At 42.8% G+C, this 26,284-nt stretch overlaps 1 protein-coding gene across 5 annotated transcripts in view; it reads right to left on the minus strand.

The window, feature by feature from the left end:
* Window positions 1-108: 108 nt before the first annotated feature.
* The window catches only part of BCAS4 (breast carcinoma amplified sequence 4), a 55,372-nt gene continuing 29,196 nt past the window's right edge, over window positions 109-26,284 (minus strand). For 4 of the 5 annotated variants that reach the window (XM_083447070.1, XM_083447068.1, XM_083447065.1 and 1 more), the window contains one exon: window positions 109-1,570. In XM_083447070.1, coding sequence (XP_083303196.1) covers window positions 1,489-1,570 — 82 coding nt within the window. In that variant the 3' untranslated portion in view covers window positions 109-1,488. Of the gene's footprint in view, window positions 1,571-8,890; window positions 10,305-26,284 lie in introns of those variants that run through there. The other variant, XM_083447067.1, reaches the window with a different exon arrangement.

Genomic DNA, 26,284 nt, shown 5'->3' on the forward strand with positions numbered 1-26,284 from the left:
CGCAACATGATTCTAAAGATATTTTTGTGAGCCCTCTTGGGTAACCTTGGATGAGCAAGATTGCTTTCATTTTATATTGCATTCATGAAAATCAATAGATTGCAGCAGTCTGGTTATATATTTTTAATATAGCCTTCAGTATTGATCAATTCACTCGAAAGGATACAGTCGTTTACTTCTGTAGTCTAAAATCTACATCTCCAGAAATTAGTAAGAGTTGTGTCAATGTGCATCGTTAGTTGTGCATGTCTTAAATGTTCTAAACAGTCCATTGCTGTTGTGAGCAAAACCAATGGAAAGAGCTGGAAGATCTTAAGGTATGAGCTCCTGTAATCGCAACATCTGCCGCAACAGTTGTGTACATTCACTGTATAAATACAGATACACAGCTTGTTCTTAGCTACATGACAGAATTTAGGCATCCCGGAAGTGCCATTCATTTCAGTAGAGGCAGAACCATACACACAAAGGCCATGTGCTGATCAACTGCCTTTGTTAAAATGAGTGTTAATTCATTTCATCCCTTTTAGGGAAGTACTTTGTATAGAGGGATCAGAAAATGCTTTAAAATCGCATTTAATGGAGAGCTGGCCCAAGACATCTGGGCACCTGAGGCAAACCGCAAAATGGTGCCCCCGCCCCCCGCCTGCCAGGAAGAAGAGTGAGTGAAGATCTGGAATAGAGATCTACATTGGGATCTGCTGTCGTGTGGATTCTGCCTGAGGCAGCCTCACCTTGCCCTGTATATGAGCAGTACCCTGTTTCATATGGGGGAGTCTGCCTTGTATGGCTTATATGCACTGCTTCTGATCACTTATACCTTTGTGACTGAGCTTGTAACCAAAGGTTCATGCCTCAAAAATAAGACACTGGATGCAATGGTCTCTTTAGTACGCATTACGTATTTTAATTTGCTTGTTTTGAACATGCTGTGGTTCAATAACAAGCATTTTCCAGAACGAAACCATTCAAGTTACATTTCAGAAGAATTTTGAATATATGTGCTATTTGGAAGGGGGGAGGTAAGTAAGATTGTGCCACTTTATTAGGCAACTGTCAAAATAGGATTTCTACACTGCAACAGCCTTGGTATAAATGAAAGATTGTAGCAGTTAGGCAGAGTGTAGGAAAATAGCTTCTTGCTGCAATCCATGGTACTTAAGGTAAGTAAGTTTCATCCAATTTTGACATCTTAAATGTGCTATTCCTGCTTTGTTTACATAAACCTGTCTCAAATGCCAAATGGAAGCAAAGCAACACGACTGTATAAAGTTTTTGTCATAGCGCAAGGACCATCAATACTTGAAAACCAGCAAATGTGGGGATTAGATTCTCCCTCATGGGAAAGATAAAAAGGCAGAAATATTACCACTCTTCCCTTCTTTGGTCTAACATCTATTTTACTCTATCCCTGTAGCTGTTCAGATCAAGTTCTCTCAAATGCTAGAGACGATTAAATGCAGCCTTAGTGGTTCTGGTACTTGCTGCCTATATATTTGATAGGAAAATAATCTTCAGTTCTGTAGAGTTCTGGCAGGCTGTAAGTGTGCTGCGTAGCTGTGGCATGTTTCTGAAAAAGAAGAAAGACATTAGTTTTCCCTCAGCTGGATGCCAAATAATTAGATTTTAATTAAATTGCTCCTAACTAACATTAAATCAAATTTAAATGTATATTGTACATAATACCTAAGTGGAAGTGGTCTTCTGAGCATCAAAAATAAATTTGGGAATTCTGAATATTTCCAATTGCTGCAACAAACTAATGGTAAAAATTGTTTTAAAATGCGCCCCCCCCCCAAGCTCTAGTCCTGTTAGCAGCATGAGATCCAAACGAAAGTTGATATAAGTCTAAGCTTGAGTTGCCTGCAGATTTTACTGGTCATGGGAAGAACCAATTTTGTGACGAATTCCCTCTTGAACTTTTGTTAAATTACTGAAAATCAAGTAATCTTATGTTTGATTTGGTGCAGAAGAAGATGGCACCTATCCTGCACCTCAAATCTTGCTGCCTTTGCTTTGTATCAGCCCTACCTCTTAATCTGCGGATGTATCAAGTTATGTTGTACCATTGGAAGCTTTTCTTTTGTAAATGTATCACACTCAATAGATTTAAGCTCTCGGGCCTTTGTTCCAATTCTGTGCTAGCATTTAAACAGTAAATTAACACTGAAATCTTTCTGTGAGTGAAAGACCTTTCTGGCTTTTAGGCAAGTAACTGGGGGGAAGTGATTGCTAGAGGTGGGTGCAAGAAGAGTTTGTATTAGCTTGGCAAACATGGGTTTTTCGGATTCTAATGCCCCCACCAGCAGATTGGAAGCAGAATGAAATATTCCTCTTAATTCCCCCCCCCCCACACAAAAAAAAACCATACCCAAACTGGACCATGTGAGGCCTGGACTGACTGCTGGCAGGAAGATGCAGGTCAATGTATCCTTGTTTCAGTCTGGCCCTTTGGAATTAATAACTTTCTGAACTTGGCCTGTGGGGCATCGGCATCCTTATTCACAGTACCAAGCTTCATCAGGCTAATATAACCTAATGTTGTTTCCCCCCAAAATGTGGCTAGTCGGATACCCAGCTCACAAGCAGGGCATGAAGGCAATAGCCTTCCCCAGTGTCCCCAGCACTATCTGCCTCTGAAGGAGGAAAAACAAAACAACAAGTTTCTGTTCTGTTCTGTTGTATAATAACTCAAAACTCTTCTGCTTTCATTTACATATAAAACTGAAAAGATGGGTAAGTGTTTAGAAGGGGGCTGGTTCTGGATTGACAGGATGGGGGGTTTCCTAATTCTTGTGCACTGCTCAAATGGCAAAGGTGAGTCTGAAAGCACATTTTTAGGCATGTTTACCTGGAAATAAGTCAAACTGTGTTTTGCTGGGCTTTCTAGTAATTAGATTCAGGGTTGCAGCTTTCAGACTTTGTGAAACTTCAGTCCAAGAAAGAAGCTTAACAAGATACTTGAGGACAAGAGAACTGAGGCACCAGGTAGTGAAATCTGCTATACTGCCAGCTGTCAGTGAAAGCCTATTAGGAGGGTCTTCTATTCTTAATCTCCTCCTCCAGAAACTGGGCAGGGGGAAAGGAATGACTAGTCAACAGGCCTTTTGTATCTTTACTGTCTCCTCTTCAACTTTTAGTTACTGATGGCTTCCTCTACAAGAACCCTTAGCATTTCCCCCCATACACATATTTTAAAAATGCAATTCATTCTGAATTTCACTTCCCATCACCCTAGGTCGGTGGAGACTACCACAAATCCTAGACCTGTATAATAAAAAAATCACATTTTTTTTATCATGAAGAAAAAAATAAATGTCATTTAGCCATGCAGAAACACTCTCCTAACAACAGCCAGAGGTCCATAATGATTACACATCTCAGTGGAATTTAAGGCATTTGATTCAGCTATAAAGTTGGAACAGGTTGATATCAAACTTTACCCTCCCACCGTAGTAAGGAAATTGTAGCTGTGGCAAGGTAGGCAACTGCTTGAATAACCTTCCCTAACCTTACAAGGGAAACCGTTAACGGCCTTTTCTCCAGTGGTTCCAGAGTGGGACAGTTTTAACTTCTGGAGAAGTATCTCCATTGCAGCAAAGTGACACCAAGGACCTCACCTAAGTGCCCAGCCCAGCAGGTAGCATTATTTCATTTGTGCATCAGAGAGAGACAGACCCTTTCTGGCAGAGACACCGGCTATGTTTGGTTGCACCTGCAAAGCCTGAGTGCGTTCCTGAATTCAGATGACCGCCTTCTCCTGGTATAGTTAGTTTCTCGTGCTTGGCAAGAAACCTTCAACGCGGAGCAGGAAGGCAAGTAGCAGGCACCCGAGCCAAAAAGGCTGGTGAGCACTGCAGTTCCTTTGCAGCTCTTTGCTGATCTCCAGCTTTTGCATCCGTGGCGAGGCAAAGGTGCTCCGTCACGGCAACCTGCCTTTCACATTGCATGGCTGCACTTCCCATCATTGCACAGAGCCTCCCTGTGGGCAAAAAGCACTGAAATGCTGCAGAGGAGATTTAACTGATACAGTAGTGGCACATCTCCGTCACAGAGTTTGAGAGCCAACACCCCCACCCTGGCTCATCAGCCTCAAAATGGCATCGCGCCACAGCTCAGTGGAGGCTGTTGCACATCAGCACTGAAAACCAGCATCTAGTGGCTTCCTCCTGACGTTTTCTCTTGGTGACTCAGAGTCAGCAAGCGCACGGGAGGATTGCTGGTCTCGGCTTTTTCCCTTCCATCAGCCCTCCTTCCCACTGAGGTGCTGGATCAAAAATGTAGAAAGAGCACCTCTGCAGTACTGAGGCTTAATTAAATGCGATAAAGAACGCCAGCGCACTTCCCCTTCCCCTCTGGAGGCCCAAGTTTGGAGTGTGACCTGTGTCTGCACCCAAAGGGCAGCAGCTCAGATCAGAACAACATGGAAAGGGACAGGTAGCCCTGTGTAGCTTCTGAAGTGAAGAAAATGGAGATGAGCAGCAGCTCCTAGGCTCCCTCCTCTTCAAAGCAAGATGGCCATTCTCTCTGAAAAGCAGCAGTACTGCTACTCAGGAGCTGAGCCATAGGTTGGAATAAGTTTGTTTTCTTTATAATGCTATTTTTGTGTTCAAACAACTAAAAAGATTGGGCACTATCCCCCTTATTGCCTAAAGATCACATCGTTCTTTTCATTAAACCATTAAGGTTACCAGTTAACCATGGTTTCATTCTGCTGGTCCAGCTTCCCTATTCTTTTAGCAAGTCGAAGGGAATGGATGCATTTTGTTACCTATCCATCTTAAAGCAGCACTGGCCTACAGGTGACTCCTCTCTCTGTTGCTGGCATTTCATCAGCGCAGCCAATGGTCAGGGATGGATGATAGGAATTGTGGTCCAACATCTAGAGGGCCACTTGTTCCCACCCTCATGTAAGGTAAGGGAACTGGTAGAATGAGTGCTAAAAGGCTTTTCTGGGCCCAGGACACTGTACATGGATTGCATTTTCTGCATTCACAAATGACACAGATTTGCGTATTATTTGCCATATGCAAATTTGCGCCCTCTTCTGCTGGTGGAGCTGGGCCACACAGAAGGAATTGCTTTGGTAGACACAATATTGACAGGTGAATCCCCATAATTTGATTTCCATACCAGAAAAGGTTTCCTTTGCCTAATTTGTGCTTGCCACGTTGCTGCTAAAGGCACAGGAGCCCTGCTTTCCACCCTAAAACATGCAAAGAACAAGTAAAGAGAAAAAGCAACAAACTATTTGGGCAAACTGGTAATACATTTTTTTTTAAATAGCTGTGTATATGTGTAATATAGCATCCACAGGCAAAAAAGATGATGAGACACCAGAAATAAAAACACAACGCCAGGTAAATTAGTAGCCCCCCCCCGCCCGATTGCTACATTCCACTAGTGATACTGTACAGCAGAGCACAACTAAAAACCAGCTTGTCAACCTTGAGAAACAACAGTCTGAGCAAACGCAGTTTCACATTCTCAACTTTCTACCATGAACCAGCCACCAACTCTCATAACAGGAGGAAGCGTACAATGGCTGCAATTCTAGCCCCGCTTAACTGGGAGGAAGCTCCACTAGCTTCAACAGGATTTACTTCTGAGTAGAACTCTACACTCTGTATCACAGGCATCTAATTTTAGTCCTTTTAACCAGACAGATGCTTCTTTGTACTAGGGAGTGTTTTTTTAAGCTCCATGACTTCAAGCAAACCTAATCTGACCTGGTTATTGTGTGTTTACTAAGATGCACAAGTCCCACTTGTATTCAACTGAGCTTATTCCCAGGTTGGTGTGCACAGGAGACTGATTCCTAAGAGGAGTCACCTTAGGCCAGTCACTGGTGTTGGGAGACCAAGGAAAGCAAAACACTCTCCTTTTTAGCTTTTACTATTTGCCCTTTACTGGTAAAATAGGAAGGAAAAGCACATCTGATCACATCTTTCCTAATACCTTGCTAAAAAAATAAAAGCTATTCCTACTTTTCCAGTGTTCTGCCCCAGTGGCAAAGCCATAGGATTTTAAAAATGTTAGATTAATTTTTTTGTTAGGATTATTAATATTATATGCCTTTCTTAACAGCATAACTTTAGAACTATATTTAAGTTCTGCTTTGTAGTAATACTGAACCCTTTTGCCCCTTACAAGAAAGCCAAGACCGCAATCCTGTACCCACTTATCTGGGAGTAAGTCCTGCTAAAGGGCAAAGGAAGATGAGGGGAAATAGTAGATCTTTAAACTGCAGATATTTCAAAGGGAAGAAAATGAGCCAGAACCAGGAAATAAAAAATTGTACTTGATGGGGAAACAGCGGCTCTTTAATATCCCAGGCATTCCAACCACCTGGTGTCCAAGCGTCCATTAGCTAAAGACAATGAAAGGTGGGAGCAGCGAGCCTAACTCATCTCACACAAATCACTCAGAAGTTTGCCTGCACACTTTTCTTTGAATCTTCCCCTAAGCCTAGTGACTTCACCTTTTTAATAATAACATGAAAGCTTGCAGTCCAGGCCCCCTGCTAGTCCAGCACACCATTGTCCTCTTACCTGCCTCTCAGCAGCCATGAGGGGCAGAATTCACACTTTTACCACCAGGCATTTTCGGGGGAGAGGGAGAGAGGTACTTCTGCCTGAGATGCCAATGTTGCTGATAGCCAGCAGTCAATATTACACTATATGGGCCATTGTAAAAGCCATTCCTTGTATTATTATTATTATTATTATTAATTATTATTATTATTACTTCATAGAATTGTAGAGTTGGAAGGGACCCAAGGGGCATCTAGTCCAACCCCCTGCAATGCAGGAATCTCAGCTAAAGCTTCCATGACAGATTTATTTATAGAATAAATGAGACCCCCGGGTATAGGGCAGCATATAAATTGAATTAATAATAATAATAATAATTAATAATAATAATAAACCACCATCCCATAAATTACTATCCAAGTGTGTATAATCGAGGGTTACCTCTGCAATGCACTCCGTTGATACTGTTCAAGCAGTGGTGGGTCAGTATATATTATGCACACATTCTGGAACTGTCAACTAGGAATCCACTGTCTTCCAAGCTTGCCTACTGAAATCCTTGCCTGTTGAAATCCTTCATACCTTCTGCTATGAGACAATTTGCTTGGGACATATCAATGAAATTGTTATCTACGGGCTAAGAAGTTCAGTAAGGAAAGGCATGAGAGTGCTATTCTTGAAGACCACTCCAAAGAGAGACGCTGAGTCTTAATTAGTATTTTTTCTAAAGATACTCAGATAGGAAAGTAGTTTGTTAAACAGTACCATTGGGCAATTCAGACAGATGGGATTTTTTTATGTTGGTGTGCCAGCCATGGTGTTACCCAACTGTCTTAGGACCCCTAGACTTCTGGTGCCAGGCTAAATTAAGGCAAATAAAAGAATCATTCGCCCACAAATACTCATGTTCTCGAAGTCTGAAACATTTTCTAGGAGCCTATACACTACTTAATAGCTTTCACTTTCCATTTTGTTCATCTCTACTCCCAAACACTGCTTCTTGAGAAGCTAAGAAAACTGAGAAACGAAGATAAAATACCTACGCTGTATTCAATCACAGTGAACTGGTGCTCACTCGCTAAGACTAACAAGGGAACTGTATTTTCAAAGTTACATCCATACTGAGGTCCAAGCAGCTGGAAAGATTAGTTCCTATTTCTCCTGGGGTTCACAGTCTAATAGCTGCTCAACAGAAGCAAAGAATAAAACATACATGGGGCACCTTGGCAGAGGCAGGTCTGTTAACAGCACAAAGTGACAGCAAGCAGTGCTGGGCCAATTGTTAAAAAAAGGTGAGAGGCCACATCACAGAAGATCTGCACAAAATCAGCAGCTTTTGCTGTCCACATAACCACCATTCTAGGATTAGACAAGATTATCTGCTTCACCATATAACTCTCCTCATACTTCTGTTTTAAGACCAAAGCTCAATCAAGAAGAACAATTCCACACTTTCAATATCACAATCTGTGTTTGTGGGGCAAGTGGCTTTTTAAAACAAAAAACACCTTAATACAAAAGGAATGCATACCCAACATCTATTTCTATGTTTAGAGGGTCAGACTCCTAGCACTTTTGCGTTGGATTTCCTCTGAGTCGACAGTAGTTTGTAAGAAACACCAAAGAAGTGGGGAGAGGGGGATTCTCACAGCATCTGTCTCTGTGTCTTCATTAGTCACCGGCTTCAAAAAGGGAAAATGTGTTAATATTGAGTTAATTTTCCTTTATCAGCTGGTTTGGAAGCCTGTTGTCAGACAGAAAGGTGGGATATCAATATTTTAAATAAGGTGGCGCTAGGGACGCGGGTGGCGCTAGGGACGCGGGTGGCGCTGTGGGCTAAAGCCTCAGTGCCTAGGGCTTGCCGATCGAAAGGTCGGCAGTTCGAATCCCCGCGGCGGGGTGCGCTCCTGCTGTTCGGTCCCAGCGCCTGCCAACCTAGCAGTTCGAAAGCACCCCTGGGGGCAAGTAGATAAATAGGGACCGCTTACTAGCGGGAAGGTAAACGGCGTTTCCGTGTGCGGCTCTGGCTCGCCAGATGCAGCTTGTCACGCTGGCCACGTGACCCGGAAGTGTCTTCGGACAGCGCTGGCCCTTGGCCTCTTTGAGTGAGATGGGCGCACAACCCTAGAGTCTGTCAAGACTGGCCCGTACGGGCAGGGGTACCTTTACCTTTAACCTTGGGATTCCCAACCCTACGTGGCAGTACATTTATAGGAAAGCATCAGCAGATGGGAGATGCTTCATCTGACTTCTGCTCACGGCTAATTCTCTACAAAGGTGTCTTCCTCCCACAGCTGTTTTCAGACACACACACACACACACACCACCATTCCCTTCTCCCTTAAGTTAGGCCCAAAGAACTCAAGGGAGAGGAACTTGCAGAGAAAACATGGGCAGGCAGAGAGAAAGTTTCAATACTCTGGCCCCACATGATCTCAGAAAATGCAGGTCTGGAATCAGGCATCTGCCAAAGTAACATGTAGCTTGGTCCTTGACTAGGCATTGTTAAAATTCCTTCCTACGTTTCCAGATTCTGAAGGGCCTGTGTAACCATTGCCCATGAACTGCATTCTACAAAGAACCTCAGTGTAGGTGGAGTCAGAGACTAATGGCACAAACAGCTCGGGAGTTGGCAAACTGCCAAGAAGAGGCCTTCTGAGTACTTAGCAAAGTGAAATGCAGATTTACTTCAGCACATATAAAAAGTAGTGGCACAGATAGGCAGAAAGTGGGTGCCATGGAAGAGAATTTTGGTGCCGTGCTAAAGCCCAATGCACTGGACACAAGCTGTAACCTGAGCCCTTTCTGCCATGCAAAATCAGGAGAAACTTGTGCTTGGAGAAAAATCAACAGGTTATGAGCATCTCCATCACTCAGTAAATTTGGATATATAACCAACCACCCAACACTTTAATAGTATATAGTATTAAGGATGACAGTAAGGGTAGGCTAAACGAGTCATCCTGAATAAGCATAATGTCTTTATGAACAGTAAACAATGATATGTTCTTTAAATTATATCAATGACCCTTTTCTACTTGGAATATGAGTTTAGAAGATATAGTTTGGGATTTTAAATTCTTAAGGGTCACACCTTCCTTACGAGGCTTGAGCAGGGGGAGGAAATGGAAAAGAAAGGGTTTCCCCCCCAATAATCACAATAAATCCTCCTCCACCCATAGCAGAGAGAAAAGAAGTGGGGGGCTTCATATCTGTATTGGAGGTAGAGAATGTGAAATAGCGGCATAGAGATTGGCTGCATGGGCAGGAGACAGGTGCCATGGAAAACACCAGCCACCGCCTGACTACACAGAACTGAGCTCATCTCCATAGCAATTATGGAGCCTTCATTAAGACTTCATCTCACATAGTTCTAGACTTTGGAGGGCTGGACATTTACTCTGAAACCATAAAGGCACCAGTTGCTAGATTCTATACTTGAAATCACAAAACATATATATATAATACACACAGCCCTAAACCTGAAATTTGGAATCAATCTGGCAGTCCTTACGACATTAGGGTCCTCTGCTCAGCTCAAGATCCCTGGCTTTTCCTCTTTTCAGCCACGAACTTAGCTAAGCTTTCCTATATGACGTTGCCAGAAGCGACATGTCTATAAATGAGGGCCTCTGCTTGTTTTCTATCTGCTGTTTGTGATCAACTTGACAGTCTGTATCTGCTGGCACTCTGGGCTTCGTGCAAGGGCATTTTGCTCTAGTTTCTAACACAGACTGTGCAACGGCTGCCTCCGAACACGACACACTTGTGCTGAAAGAAAGAAGAAAAGAAAACGCGGAGGTCCAAATCAAAAAGCGCTTTAACATGCTCCATCTGCTGCATGGTCCCCCAAGTGGAGGGCTATTCTTATACCCACTGCTGCTGCGTCTGTGGTATCCACAATGGCAGACAGCTGCAGAGCTGCAGTTTCCCAGCTGATGCCAGAGGTAGTCAATTAATGAAAAGTCTCAATTAACAGCACCAGGAGGCAGGCCACTATTCTCCACATTTCCACACAAGAGGGGAAACGGAGTTCAGGGAGGCTACTATCCCCGCTCCAGTTATAGATAAGAGATTAATGCATGACCCAGAATCTGGAGTCAGATGCTGGAAAAATGCTAACTTCAAATGAAAAACAAACAAACCATGCGCTACGCCACTATGAAAAGGAGCCACTTGTGCAAACAGACTCTGCTTCTTGAACCCAAAAGGGAGGGGGGTAATACAAAAAGGTCAGTGTGTGGCCTCAAAACCATCCTGATTCCCAAGAAAGGCAGAAAACCCTGAAATAATGGAGAACTTTGCGAATTAAAGGGTTAAACAGCTGCAGCCCATACCCCAGGGGTCCATATAACTTTTTTTTGGGGGGGAGGTGATATTGGTGCACAGATCCTGGGTAGAAAAAAGCCCATTCAACATGGCAATAGCATAGCCAGCTAAGAGGGAATAAAAATAGTCTTGTGTATGACTATGTGAAAACTCTCTCTCTCTCTCTCACCATAGAACTGGCACTGCAGCATGGATGGGGGATGGGCAGCCAGAAAGAGAAGCTGCAGTAATCATGGCGACTCCTGCAGGCTGAGCTCTGCTAGGTAAACTACAGTGAAGCACTGTGTAATAGCAACCGCTGGCCACAGCAACTGCAAAGAGAAAGAGCTAGAATTTTCCCGGCAGGCCAGGAACACTTCGCTCCTACTGGCCAGGAGAGAACACACACAAGCACACAAAATGCACACACCTTTCTTGTCGAATTAGAGGCAACAGAAGCCTCGGTGTTCTGCAGGTTAAGTGGAGTTGCACGAGGGCAAAGAAGTAAAGGCGGCTTAACACTCAACCAGAGCAGAATGCGCAGCAAAGCTGCCGTGGCGGAGATGGGATCTTTGGATATTCAACTGCTTCTGTTAGCAGGAATGTTCATCTACCAACAACCCTTCTGAAATAGCCTATTAGCGCCCGATTATTTGAAATGAGCTACTTAAGAGCGACTAGTGCAAAAGCTTAGATTGCAGTGCAGTAAGGAATGGCCTGTAATCCATGCAGGAAAATGTAATGATACATGCGAACGTACGTGCGAAAGTTTTTAGACTTTCATAGTTTGCTAAAAAACAACTGTAGTTTATTCTGACCAATCTATGTTGTTGATATTGTAATAGGAATTTTATGGTCATAGATATATGGCAATGTTCATAACCGCACCTACATAGATCAGCACAGGAAGGCCAGCCTGGAACCATTTTGATTCCTAAACTGATTTCAAGGTCAAAATGGAAAAGCCTCCCCATTGTCTTTTCCTTCACAAATCCTGTCTTAAGGGTATGTCTGTGTTTGAATAAGGGCGTGAGCCTTATCATTACAAAAGACTGGCCAGCCTCCTCACACAATCCAATCAAGTAACCTGCCAGACAGGAAATAAACAAGCGACAAAAGAAAAACAACATGCAAATGCTCTGTTTTAGACCGCCTTTTCTGTGATGTATCTGAGGGGTGGTCTTAGGTTACACCCCTTCTGTGATGTATGTATAATGTTTCTGGGGGTGGTCTTGATCTAGAGGATGGGAATTTCAAAAGTCTTTCAAAAGCACAGCATTTTTGTGGGTCCTCCTCCTTTCCTGCATGTGAGGGGAGCACCCTGTTGCAACAGATCAATAAAGATCAAGCTTACTAGCTGCTTTGCTTCTCAATATTCTCTGGTTGGCCTCTGTTATTTTCTCCTACCAATAGGGAACCTATGTAAGGACTTTATATGGGCTCTTGGATACCCCATAAGGGAAAAGGGCATGTTTTTATTTACAACAGAGTTTCCATTTATATTCTGTCCTTTATCAAAAGATCTCAGGGCGGTGTACAACATTAAAAACATACAAGTTGTGCCATTTGTTTGGAAATACATAATGACAACAGTCAGCTGGTAAAGAGAACGTAAAGGGATTTTACTCTGGCGCGTCCAAACCCAGAGTTGAAAAGTGGTGGTGGGAAGTCTCTTCCCTCCCCCTTAAATCTGATCTTCCTTTGATCTTAATGTCTCCCAAAGCCTTCTTTTCCGCCCTCTTTAAGCCTGAGCAAATGGAATTTTGCCATCAACTTTGGTCCAGGAGGCAGATCCTTTTAGGGATCTGGTCCATGGAGCCAAGAAGGTTCCCTACTCCTTCCCTACATGATCCCACCTATTCACCTTGGCTAGGGAGAGCCATTCAAGATAAGCCTGCTTCAAGAAAACGGGTGGATAAATAGTACAGAAATATAAATTCTACACTTTTCTAACCCATACCAAGGTTGAAGTAACTGATAATTAACTTAAAGAAGGAGTCTGATAACTAAATACAGACATACCTTATCTCCTGAACACCTTGGTACTCAGACGTTTTGGCTTCCGAATGCCACAAATCCGGAAGTGAGTGTTTCAGTTTGTGAATGTTCTTTGGAACCCGAACATCTGACGGGGCTTCCGCAGCTTCCGATTGGCTGCAGGAGCTTCCTGCAGCCAATCAGAAGCCGCACTTTGTTTTCCAAACGTTTCGGAAGTCGAACGGACTTCTGGGGATTCCATTCAACTTCCAAGGCACAACTGTATAAAGGTAAAGGTACCCCTGCCCGTGTGGGCCAGTCGTGTCCAACTCTGGGGTTGCGCTTAAGAGGCCGGGGGCCAGCGCTGTCCGAAGACACTTCCGGGTCAACACATAATTATATTGCCTTTCTTCAAAAAGCAACAGCATACGCCCACCTCCCTTGTCTGACTTGTCTTTCAGACTGTAAGTTTCTTGAGGGCAGGCACCTGTCTCTTTTCCCCAAAAGATGCTCTGCGTTGATGGAATGGTACATATCATAGGCTTTGGGAACAATCCTATGGCAAGATTTGCTGGAATGAGCAGACTGGGATGCAGAGGATCTCCATCAGCATCAAGTCCTTGACCCTGGCTCAGCCAAAGATATATGAGCTTAATTTGCTAATCAGGACTCAGCCATCTAAGTTGAAGCTGGCTGAGCCAAGGCCAGTGTAAGTCCCCAAAGGGGGCCATTCGGGGGTGTGGCAGGCGCAGGACCAGAGAGTGGTGACTTAGGCTGCATCTCAAGCCTGCCCAGCTCAGCCATGTGACTTGGAAACCCAAAGTAGAAGACTATTTTGAAGACTCATTTGCTTTCCTTCTGCTGGGCCTGTGCCCTGCTATGGAACAGAGTTTGGGTCTGCCGTACTTTACTTTGCCTTAACTTACCCCAGCTTGCCTTTCACTAGTTGCTTGTGCATAGGATTGCTCCCCTAACCATTATTTAATTCTCAAGGAAGAAAATATGACAATCCTAAAAAGAGGTTTACATGACACACATGCCATCACGTTTATGCTGTGTTAAGTTGCACCACTGTGGTGTTATGCTGGTCACAACAAATGTGGTTTGCACATTTTCTCAATGGTAAGAAAATCAAAGAAGAGAATAAGGTTATCGACATAATCTACATATAGATATTTCTTTTAATTTATTGGTGTAGGGGGAGTATGTTTTTTGTGACTAATGTAACACTCAAGTAAAGTAAGTTTTACTCTCCCAAGTTCAGCTGATTATGCTCCTAACATAAAAAAAATCTTGTCATATTCACCACATGAGAAAGCAAAACTGTCAATACAATAAAGGGTCATTAACCTGTTCTCTATTTCATTGGAGAGATATTTAACTGAACTTTAGGAGGAGGGAACAGAGAAATTCAGAGTCATCTTGCATGTTGTGCTTCTGGTTGCTTTGCTCATGTGTAAAATGCCATTTTGAAAAAACTGTTTGCCAGATAATGAAACTTTGGAAAATTATATTGAACAAGTTAACTATATATGAAAATGAAAGATGAGTCTGTAGGTTGACATTTTCATAAAATTACCCATTCAACTATGAACAATTACTTTTTTCAGAAGGACGTATTTGTATGGTAGGCCACTGCCTGCCTGCTCTTCTAGATAATGACTAGCATGTGTTTCATATATCAACCCTCTGTTTTGCCAAAGGTTTGCCTCAGTTTAAGTATGAATATAAGAGAAACGCACCCTTTTCAAACTAGGGGCTAGGCTTCTGTTTCTACTTCTTCTTGAATAAAAACTAGCTAGAATAAGGAGCAAAGATCAAAGAAGCCCATATTTCCAAATCCCTGATATCTGAAAAGTTTGTGATGGGACCATCCATAAAATATTTCCAAAATATGACTGTCATCAGCCTGGTCAATAACAATGTACACTATTCTGTGCCTTCATGTTTAGACCTTGTCAGTTGAACATATCAAAAATAATAAAGCACATCATCAGATACAAGGCCGTGTTATGATAATAGTATTTAATCTGCATTTGCTAAGAGCCCAATCACTGCAAGATTTATGACAGCTTAGGGTACAGGAAGCCATGCACAGCTGCTCTCTATTTTTTATTGTGTTTTGGAATGCTGTGAATATTTGCAATTTCGGGGTGAACAACAAAACTGCACATCCACTTTCCCCAAATGGCAGCAGGTATTACAAATATTACCAGATCTGTAAAAAAAGAAAGAAAAAAAATAAAAGAGGCAGCTTCATCGTGCAATCTGTTGTGCATTTTTGTCAACCGCACCTGCAGTGCTAACAATGATAAAGATCTGTATTAAATTACGGTGCTGTGTTTTTGAATGGGCAACATGACAAGCATATGTGATGCACATTAATGGTTGAAATCTACTTTGTGAAAACGGCATAGCCACTTTTGTGGACAAGTGTCACAATCGCGTGATGCCATTGTGACACGAAAGCAGAAAAGGCTGTGGAAATAAAAGGAACAGGTTTTGCACACCCTTATTAATTTTCATCTCCTTATTAAATGTGGGTAATTTACACTGTGGACAAATGAATGCGTTGAGAGGAGGGGGAGGAGCTGGTTTCAAAACTTCACACTCCTCTGTTATTCCTCAAGGACTCATTGATCGCCGAACCTCAGCACATATCAAATATTTCAAGTGGAACAAATTCATTAACTTGTAAACACTACTTAACTAGCTGCAAGTCCATGACAGAAGCCTACATCATTGTTAAAATCAGCGTCTAGGGGCAAGGATTGCGTTTTGTGTGTTAATACTTGCCATCTGCTCATGTTGCATTTTCACCACAGGAAAAAAAAAATTGGAATGGCAAGAGAGTGCTTCTAGCTTATGTGGAGCTACTGTTTGTATAGATGTACAAAGTTGAATGAAGCAAAGCAGACAAACCCACACCACAGAAAGGAAAAAAAGAGAACCTGAGCAAAGTTGAGTGGCTTTTCAAGGTATTGCTTGCGCCTTACAACCACCACACTGGGAAATCCTTTGGAGGGAGAGACAGAGAAAGGGGGGGAAAGTGCCTGTGCATATTTGATACTCCAGACAGCAAGAAATTTGCCTCAGGGAAAAGCTCTGTGGAGAGAGTTGGGGGAGGTGCGGTGTGCTGAGAGTGGAGCGAAAATGCCTTGTGTTGGGAGGCAGGCGAGAGATCAGCCAAACGTTATGACTCCTATAGGCCACAGTGAAGAACAGCACCTTTGCTGCAACCACCATTACATCACAGCCAGAGAGCTGCTAGCAGCCTACAGAAAATGGCCATAATCCTACCCAGCCAAAAGCAGATGCAGCAGCACACACCCCACCTCTCGCCATGCCGCTGGAGACTTACATAAGTGCTTCTGCTCACCGGAAATCATTATTTCCTTGAAAGCAGTTGCCCTTTCAAAACGTCCATCGAAGGCCTAGGTTTTATTCATTTTTAAGCAGAAGACTGGCCTGTTGCTACTGAAAGCCTGAGCCTTGGTTTAGCCAGACCTTAATGAGTTACACTCTTCCTGCTCCCCTTGCAGAACGCTGGTTTTAAGACTGCGCAAGGGATTCCATGCGGCATGAGTCGGCTGATCTCATGATATAAAGTCCTTCAGCAAAATGCAGAACTAACAATATGGATTCTAATACTATAGCTATCCAAAGAGGCACGAAACAAGGATGCCCACTGTCTCCCTTCTTATTTATCCTGGCTCTGGAACCCTTAGCAATCCGCATCCGAGCAGCCACAGACATCAAGGGAGTGGAAATAAAAGGCAGAACCTATAAATTAGGGCTCTTTGCAGATGACCTAATGGTCACAACACCAGACCCCATAAGCACAGCAACCTCCCTAATCAGAGAACTCAACACATTTGCAATGGTGTCGGGCCTACAGGTAAATTTTACAAAGTCAGAAGCTATGTGCTTCAACACCCCTCCTCACACCCAAAAAGAACTCACGAAGGTCACCAAAATAAAACTTTGCCACACCAAGTTCAGATACCTAGGGGTACAAATAACCAGAAACCTCAATAAATTGTACCTCCACAACTACAAGCCCCTGTGGCGACAAATTAACAAAGACCTAACGAGATGGAATAAAATGAATTTCACTCTCTCAGACAAAATAGCTATGATCAAAATGATCACACTCCCAAAACTAACCTACCTATTCCAAGCCCTCCCAATCTGGATCCCCTCAACCCAACTTTGCAGTTGGCAGAGAAAACTACACTCTTTCATCTTCTCACATAAAAAACCAAGAATAAGCCCCAAATACCTGCACCTCCCCACCTCAGAAGGAGGTTGGGGAATCCCCAACATAGAAGCATATTACAATGCCAACCAAATACGCCATATAATCCCATATATACTAGAAGATGAGACAAAACAATGGGTACACCTAGAGAGGGACACAATTGAAAATACCTGCACCACAACATACCCACTCCTCCCAAACAAACTAAAGAAAATTCCCACAACACTTAACAGGTACACACAGACTATGCTCAGAACATGGAAAACACAAATAGGCAAACTATCCCCAACCCCATCCCCATTAACCCCCCTGGTGTACCACCCATTATTCCACCATGCAGCACAAAACCTCCAGATAAAAACCTGGCAAACCAAAGGCTTATATCGCCTAATAGACTTTTATAAAAATAACAAACCTTTGTCAACACAAGAAATACAAGACAAACTAGAAGACACCCAAATGCCCTGGTTAACACAACACCAACTACATGCCCTCTTAAACAACCCAACAGTAAAATCAGCAGCAACTAGGCCCCTGACAACCTTCGAAAACCTCCTCCTGACAACAAAGGGAAACGGTAAAGGGACGGTATCCGCAATATACAAAATACTACTCCAAAACCCCACAAATCCCCTAGATGCAATCAAAAAACAATGGGAGAATGACATAGGCTATGAGATTAACCCCACTCAATGGACCAGAATGTGGTCTAACCCCCCCTTTAAATCCATATCAACGAAAAGAAAAGAACTCACACTGAAACTCACCTACAGGTGGTACCTAACACCAAGGAAACTAGCGCTAATACACCCAGGAACCTCACCAAAATGCTGGAGAGGGTGCACCTCCACAGGCACATACCTCCACATGTGGTGGGAGTGTCCCAAAATCCAACTATTCTGGACAACAGCCATACAAGAAATATGTAAAATAACTAAGCAAGTAATAGACATCACCCCAGAATTGGCCCTACTAAACATCTTCCAAGACAACAATGCCCATTTACACCACAAAGAACTCATAACCCACCTACTCTCAGCAGCCAGAAGCATCATAGCCAGACACTGGAGAGACCTGTCAGGAGTAAGTATGGACCAATGGTACCAAATAGTATGGGAAACAGCCCTACTAGAAAAATTAACTAATAAACTGAAACTGACACGGGGACAAACAGAAGAAGACGCCTTCACCCCGGTATGGCTCCCCTTTATCACATACACAGCCCAACAGGACAATGACAATAACCCACCAACAGCTTACAAATCAATATGGCTAACCTGATCCAAAACACCCACCCACCTCACTCACACACGAAAACAAAGATCACCACAGTCAATCACAAGCAAACAATCACACCCTAGGCCAACCCCAACCTCTCTCACCACGAAAGGAACACAAGTGAACAACAAAAACAACGCTGACCCCAAACTCTACATACATTAAACAAAATAGAAACACCGCCACCCGACCCCATCCCCATCCATCTTCCCTCTCTCCAGCCCCTTTCTTTTTTCTTTTTTTCTTTTTAATCTTTTCTTCTCCCCCTAATGCCTCAACAAATGAAATGGATTTGTAAAAATGTTACATGGAAAAACAACGAGGCATTACACTTACTTCTGTAAAACAAGAAAATCCTTAATAAATAAATAAATAAATAAATTTCATTCACTAAAAAAACAAAAAAAAAAAAAACAAAAAAACCCCAGGGAAACGGACCTTTGGAGAAGAACACAAAACTAACATGCAGCTTTATCAACAAATTGGTTTCCTTGGGGCTTTTTTGCTACCAAACAGGTCCATAAGAATGTGTTGCTGTTTTCAGAGTTTGGGTAATAGCAGTTTTTGATTATGAATTAAGGAACATGCTGCCATTTTGTAGGTGTTCAAAAGGACCGCAGAAATATTTACATTCTGGGGTGTTAAAACCAAAGCAAGTACATCTCTGTTAGGTGTGTTAAGTTTGAGAACGTTCTCATGTTTCATCTAGTTTTTTTTAATTCATCACTTACATCTCTTCTGTACACCGCAATCTCATTTCTCCATTCAGCAAAGTATCCTTGCTTATCATTATGAAAGGCAAGGGTGCTAGACAGAAGTCTTGAAAGAAAAAAAACGAGATTGAAAATAACCCTTCTTCCCAGGAAGATAAGTTTCATAACTCTGCTCATAAATTTCTCAAGGTATTGACTATTAAAATACTTTAAACAACTGATAGAATAAAGGTTGTTTTTAAAAAAAAAAATATGAAACCTTCTGAATGGAAAACTCGGCCATGTAAACATGATTTTATTCAATACATAGCCATTTGTTCACCACTAGCCAGACTAAAGTATAACATTTTCATAGAAAACCATGGGACACAGAAATACAAACTTTGCCCTCACCAAAAGTAGTGTTATGATTCACAATATGTACAAATTTCATTAAAACCCCCAGCAAGATTAAATTCACAATTCTTCACCAGCAACAGGCAACAAATATTGTTATGTGAGATTTTAAAGAAATAGCCTCCCAAAGTGAGTTTCTCGTATCAATATGTTCCTCAAAGATAAAAGCCACGCCACCTTTTTTCTGATTTAAAATGGAAGCCATTGGCTTAAATCTTAAGATAAGCTAATTTAAGGAAGCCCAAAGAAAGGAAGTCTCCTGTCTCCTCTTCCCCTCTGCAACTACTCACTACCCCCAAAATACCTATCCATAGGGTTAGGGGTTGGTGAGATGGAGCATGGGAACCTTTCCTGTCAACTTCCTGAAGTTAAGTAATCCTGGGATCCAAACTAATAAGTAATTATCACCTCAAAGGAGCCCCCCCCCATCCTTTACGGAAAGATAATAGCTCAGTGCTAAAGCACAGAAGGTTCAAGGGCTGGGAAAGAACTCTCTCTAAAATTGTGGTGATGTGCTGTCAGCTGGTATAGATGATACAGTGGTACCTTGGAAGTCGAACAGAATCCATTCCGGAAGTCCGCTCAACTTCCAAAACGATCGGAAACCAAGGCGTGGCTTCCGATTGGCAGAAGGAAGCTCCTGTAGCCAATCGGAAGCCACGGAAGCCATTCAGGTTCCAAAGAACGTTTGCAAACCGGAACACTCACTTCCTGTTTTGTGGCATTCAGGAGCCAAAACGTTCAACTCGCAAGGCGTTCGGGATCCAAGGTACGACTGTACTGAGCTTTGGTCTCTCAATGTAAGGCAATTTTCACACTAGTATTTCTACATGGTCATACACAGCCTCCTCTGAAAGCGGTAATCCTGCTGCATTTCTGTATTGGGTGTGATTGCATACTCTAATTTCAATGCTGCAATAGGGGAAAAAATTACCTCCTCCACCCCCACCCCCCCGGTGAGGGTGTGTTAGAAATGTTCTGAGGCCAAAGCATAGGTGCAACATGCACCCTACTCCAAGGTTGATATTTTGGGCTCACCAGAGCCTTTGTTTAATTTAGTCTCATGGTGCACTACGTAGCAGTTCTCTAATGGCAGCAAACCGTTTTGGAATGACAGCTATAAATTGCTAATCAGAACTTTATTCCATCCCAAGTCTCATCAACAACAGCATGACTTTCAGAATAGGGTTGCTATTCTCGGCTTGAGAGTGAGAGGGAGGGGAAAGAGGATTAGAGTAAAATAGTGATAGTAAGCAAAATGAATGAAGGGAAAGAAATCAGCCAAAGTGTAACTGTCCAAGAATGATATTTCTATGCCCTTACTACCACATTAAGCTTTCTAGAAGCAGAACAGGGCAATCTGAATCAGCATGCCCTCTTTCATATTTAGCTTCCTGCTTCTTTGTCAAAATCCTGAAAATCCGAAGGGGGAAGCAGAGGAGAGGAAACCGATTTAGTAGTTTTTCCATTACTTCAGTCACCCTTAGTAGTAACAGATTCCAGATGTTTATAATCCTAAACAGGGACAGCTGATATATCGGAGATGTGGGGGTGCAGCAAGCCCCACCCAGACTGCCAATAAGCCGCACAACACGAAATACATAATAAAACAAAAACAAAGAAATAACCCCCCTCCCACAAACACATTTAAAAGGCCAAAGAATATTAATCAACCAAGGGCCTGGTTAAAGAGAAATATTTTTGTCCGGCGTCTAAAGATGCATAGTGAAGGCACCAGGCAAGCCTCTCTGAAGAAAGCATTTCACAAATGGAGGGGCCACTGCAGAAAAGGCCCGTTCTTGTGTTGCCACCCTGTGGACCTCTGATGGAGGAGGCACACAAAGAAGGGCTCAGATGATGATATAAAATATATAAAATATATAAAAGGATGTCACATAGAGGAGGGAGAAAGGTTGTTTTCTGCTGCTCCAGAGAAGCGGACACAGAGCAATGGATCCAAACTACAAGAAAGAAGATTCCACCTAAACATTAGGAAGAACTTCCTGACAGTAAGAGCTGTTCGACAGTGGAATTTGCTGCCAAGGAGTGTGGTGGAGTCTCCTTCTCTGGAGGTCTTTAAGCAGAGGCTTGACAACCATATGTCAGGAGTGCTCTGATGGTGTTTCCTGCTTGGCAGGGGGTTGGACTCGATGGCCCTTGTGGTCTCTTCCAACTCTGTGATTCTATGATTCTATGATCGCAGGGTCTGGATTGGTTCACATGGGAAGAGGCGTTCATGGGGGTATTGTGGTTATGAGCTTGTAAATTAACTTGTAAAGGAAGAACAGTACAATTAATTTAGTTAGAGTCCCTGTGCTAAAGAACTGTTGTTATCCAGTGCTTTACATCCCTAGATCTTAAATATATCGGTCTTAAACCCAGCTCTAATTTGATACGATGTGTGTGAAACTAGTAGTAGCAGCAGCAGCAGAGAGAGGCACATCCATCAAGTTCAATGAGGCCCAAATGACTATTTCAAGGCAGACACACATTAGATGTGTGCAAATGGAAGCAACCACCAAGAAAATAAAAGGAAACTTACATTTAGTCACCCTGATCTAATAAGGTTCAAATAGGCTGCAGTCTATGTGTGATATCCAAAGTCTTAAATAGTCCCATTAATAGCACTGGACTTGAATTCAACAGGCCTGTTCCCTAACAATCAAAATTCAAAAGGATCCTTGCATTTGGCACTGAGAGCCACACTGCAAGTGTTTCATGAGATCAGCAGAAAATTGGCAAAGTTGAGCTTCCATGCAGTTAGCACAAAATTTTCAAAAAAGTTACAGCTACCCAACAGCAGTCAAGGTGAAATATACTCGGAGTCGAGAGTGGATTTCATGCTCTTTATTCAAGCTCATAGTGGTGAGGAGGAATGGAAGTTCCCCCAGAATGTCTGCTTTATATACATCATTTACACAATGGGCCCCACGTGATTGGCTAATTCCAGGATTCTCCTGTAGGACAATCAGGTTGCGGATTCACTTCCACCTGGAGCTGGATTGGGTGGCTCCTGTGGACCAATCAGGCTGCTGCATTCTGGACCCTATTGTTCTAGGACCAATCAGACTGCTGCATTCTGAATCCTATTGTTCTAGGACCAATCAGACTGCTGCCTTTTGGATCCTATTCAACTCAGTACATATTGCCCTCCTATTCAACTCAGTACAAAACACACTGCAAATGTGGAGCAGGATGTAAAACTTGTAAATATGATGTGTCCCATATACACTTTAACTTTTACAAAGTTCCTACTCCACGTTACTTTCTCCCAATTATTTAAGTATTTCTTGCAGTGTCCCAAAAGCTACTTGAAACTGAGTTGAGGGGATGGAAATGCAGTTCTGCAGTTCCTTTGTGCTTCTTTCTGCTGTATCATCTTTGCCCTTTGCTGCCCTTGGTATTTAGAGTTCGGAAGGAGATGGGGGAGGTGTGTTTCCCCTACGTCTTTAAAAACAGACCCCTCAACAAAGCCTTCTCATTCTATCACTCTTCCCGTTCTTCTTCTGAATGGCATCACTTGAAAATTATACATCTATTTACAGGATTTAGTAACACATTAGGCTGGGTTTGTCTTTGCCCAAGTGTAAATGTTAGGTTCCAAGTTAAATTTAATGTAAATCGCCATGCCCTCCCAGGGCATTACCTAACATTACAGGCAATCTTTCCTAAAGAATATACTGATGGAATTCACATACTGGAAAACAACCATCAATATTTAAATTACGTCAAAGGCTTTCCAGTCATTGGTGTCTTGAATTTTCTCTCTAATCTCTCTCTCTCTCAAAAACAAACAAGAACAAATATTTGAAAACATCATGAGCATCCGTAGATAGAACAGCAAATTTACTATATGAGTTTGCCATTATCAATCTGTCTTGTGAACCAGAATTTGAGATGTGGGATGTTCCCCCCCCCCCATAGTTATACACGCTTTCAGAACTTGTTCTAAACTTTGAAAAACGAAGTGCCTAACATTTCAAAAAAGCAACAGAGTTCTATTTCCAGCAAGGCGGCGGCGACTGCATTGGAGAAGTGTTGCGAAAATACCTTTCTAAAAAGTGGTAGGTGTCCAAAAAAACATGACTAATCTGACCTAACCTAAAGTGGTAACACCACTCAGCCGCAGCACTGAGGAAATGGCATAGGAGGGGTCTAACCAGAGGCATGCATGGAGTTGAGTTGGGGGAGGGCGAGACAGGAAGGCAGCAATCAACTCCCCAGACCAGACTGTGAGAGGCAGGGCTAAAGTGAAATCCTAGCTAGAAGCAGAGCTGTGCAATCCATGCAGATGTGCTCCAATACACTCTGGGAGGGAATTTTAGTATTTACTATAGCGCACCACAAACGCAAAAGCTGTGCCACTGCCCTTTCCAAATGAATCACTTAAATGATTTTCAGGAGATGTATCACTTTAAGATGTGTCTGGGGTGGAGGTTTCTGGAGTTCCTCTTCGTACATATTAGCTTTCATTATGGGTGCAAGTTTCCAGCCAAAATTGGAAAATACAAAGTAATGGACAGCTAAGGGGTGTCATTATGGCTCAAAACTATGGCTCATTTAGCCACAAATTACGATTCCAACAACGTACCAGACCATACTATAAACTCCTAGAAGTAATTCTTTATTGTTATTAACACAACTCTTTGAGCACTCATGTGATTCACAGGTCTCTCATACGCTTTTGCTAGTTCTGCTGGGTGGGTCATGAAACTTGATCTATAATGCCACTGGCATGATCCTTAGCAGGCTCACTTTTTATTAAGTCTAACCATTTCCTGTTACAGCATTCACAGGTAAAACATCTTGTACCAATGAGTTCCGCAGATTAACTGTCTTTTGCATTAAAAAGTAAATTCATTTTAAATAGAGGCTTAAGCAGTCACGTTTTAAGAAGTGGTTACACCCCACCCTCACCCCAAATAACACTATCCCACCGTTGAGTGATTCTTAGTTAACGTTTCTTTAAAGAAAAATAAAACAAAACCATATTAAATTCACAAACTTCTCCCGTCTTTTGCCACAAGTCTATTCAGAAGATTTTTGAAAATTAGAAACCCCCTTGCTAGATCAGACCATATCTAACTAGAGCAGGCTTCCTCAAACTTGGCCCTCCAGAAGTTTTGAGACTACAATTCCCATCATCCCTGACCACTGGTCCTGCTAGCTAGGGATCATGGGAGTTGTAGGCCAAAAACATCTGGAGGGCCGAGTTTAAGGAAGGCTGAACTAGAGTTTAGCATCTTGTCTCCCAGAGACCTGCCAGAGGCCTTAGGACCACAAGCAGGACAAACAGCCTCTGATACTGCTGAACCCTTGCAACCAGTAACTCATACGTATACTGCCTCTGAACCTGTAGCTAGCATACAAGCATTATGATGTGTCTTATCCCCTTTCAAAGCCATCAAAGCTAGTGGTCACCACTGTAACTTGCACAGTGAATGCCATGGTTTACTTACGTGCCATTTTAAAAACTACATTTTTTTCCTTGTTTCACTAGATGGCCCCAAATTCTAGAAGAAATGATGGGAAGAAAAAGCCCACCTTTCCCCATACATAATTTGAAATCCCTCTTGAATTGACAGAAACCTCTCCTCCACCCCCACCCCCCGCCTATAAAACAAACCAAAATAGCGGTGGTGGGACTGACTTGAGATCCGTATATAATTTGGAACTGAGAAAGAAAAACGGAATTGGAGATCTAGCCTCAGAGCATAAAATGTTGACTAGCAGACAAACGGGGTGAGGGAGGGGTGGGGAAGCTAAGTAGCAGGGAATATCTTTAATGATAATGTAAACATTGTTGGCTCTGCGCTGATTTATTTCATCGAGGGCAATCGGTGCCAGAACACGACAATCCTTGCTACTGTTGTTCTAGTTAAAGTAGAACAGTAGCTTCTCCTGTATCAGCAACGAATCCATTCGTGTGACAAGGAACAGGCAACCAAATGCCAGACATTTAACTACAGCTCTGCCCCCTATGTGAATTCCACTCACACACACAACCACGTTTATGTGGGACGCTGTGAAATAAATAAATAAATTGCCCTTCCCTTACTCGGGACTGCTGTTTGAGCAAGGGAAGGTGGCCTTCGACTGATCAGTGGCGCTCCCTGCCTCTGCACGATCCTGGCCAGCTGCTGCACTCACAGCCTGCCCTCAGGCAGGCGGGCAAGCTGTGCAGCAGCCCTGAGCAATTTCCAGGATGAGTCTCTCTCTCTCTCTCTCTCTCTCTCTCTCTCTCTCTCTCTCTCTCCCCACCCACCCCCCTTCCCGCATGGCCTCCCTATTAAGTGGGGTGCTCCCCAATTTATGTGATTTCACAACCAGGCCCAGATCAAGAATGTAATGCCCTTCCTTTGTAAATTTGCCTTGTGCATGGCTGGAACATATGCAGACACTTAAGTCAATAGTGCTGCAGAAAACACTGTCATGCTGCAGTCCCAGCAGAAGGAGCAGCTACAAAGGGACACAGGAAAAGGCAGGAGACTCCCAACCACTTTCCTCTGGAACGAGTTATGCTTCCCTGTTGTAGCTCATAGATATCGATGCAGCGCGGGCCAAGCCTGACAGTGCAATTCATAAGGCACTCTCCCAGGTGGAAACATGAATGCAGGGTTGTGCTCTACCAAATCTACTGGGAGGCACAATAAATGCTAAGATAAAGTTACAATATTCACATAAAATATGTTTTATTATACTGACCTGATATCAAATTCATATGGAATGCTGCAATGCTCTTGACACCATTTATTTTTTAACTTTGAACCATTTACTTAGGAAACAAATGTACATCCCTGTAATAATAATAATAATAT

Source organism: Podarcis tiliguerta (genome assembly GCF_965153285.1).
Source record: "Podarcis tiliguerta genome assembly, chromosome: 6".
In the NCBI taxonomy this organism is placed as follows: Eukaryota; Metazoa; Chordata; class Lepidosauria; order Squamata; family Lacertidae; genus Podarcis; species Podarcis tiliguerta.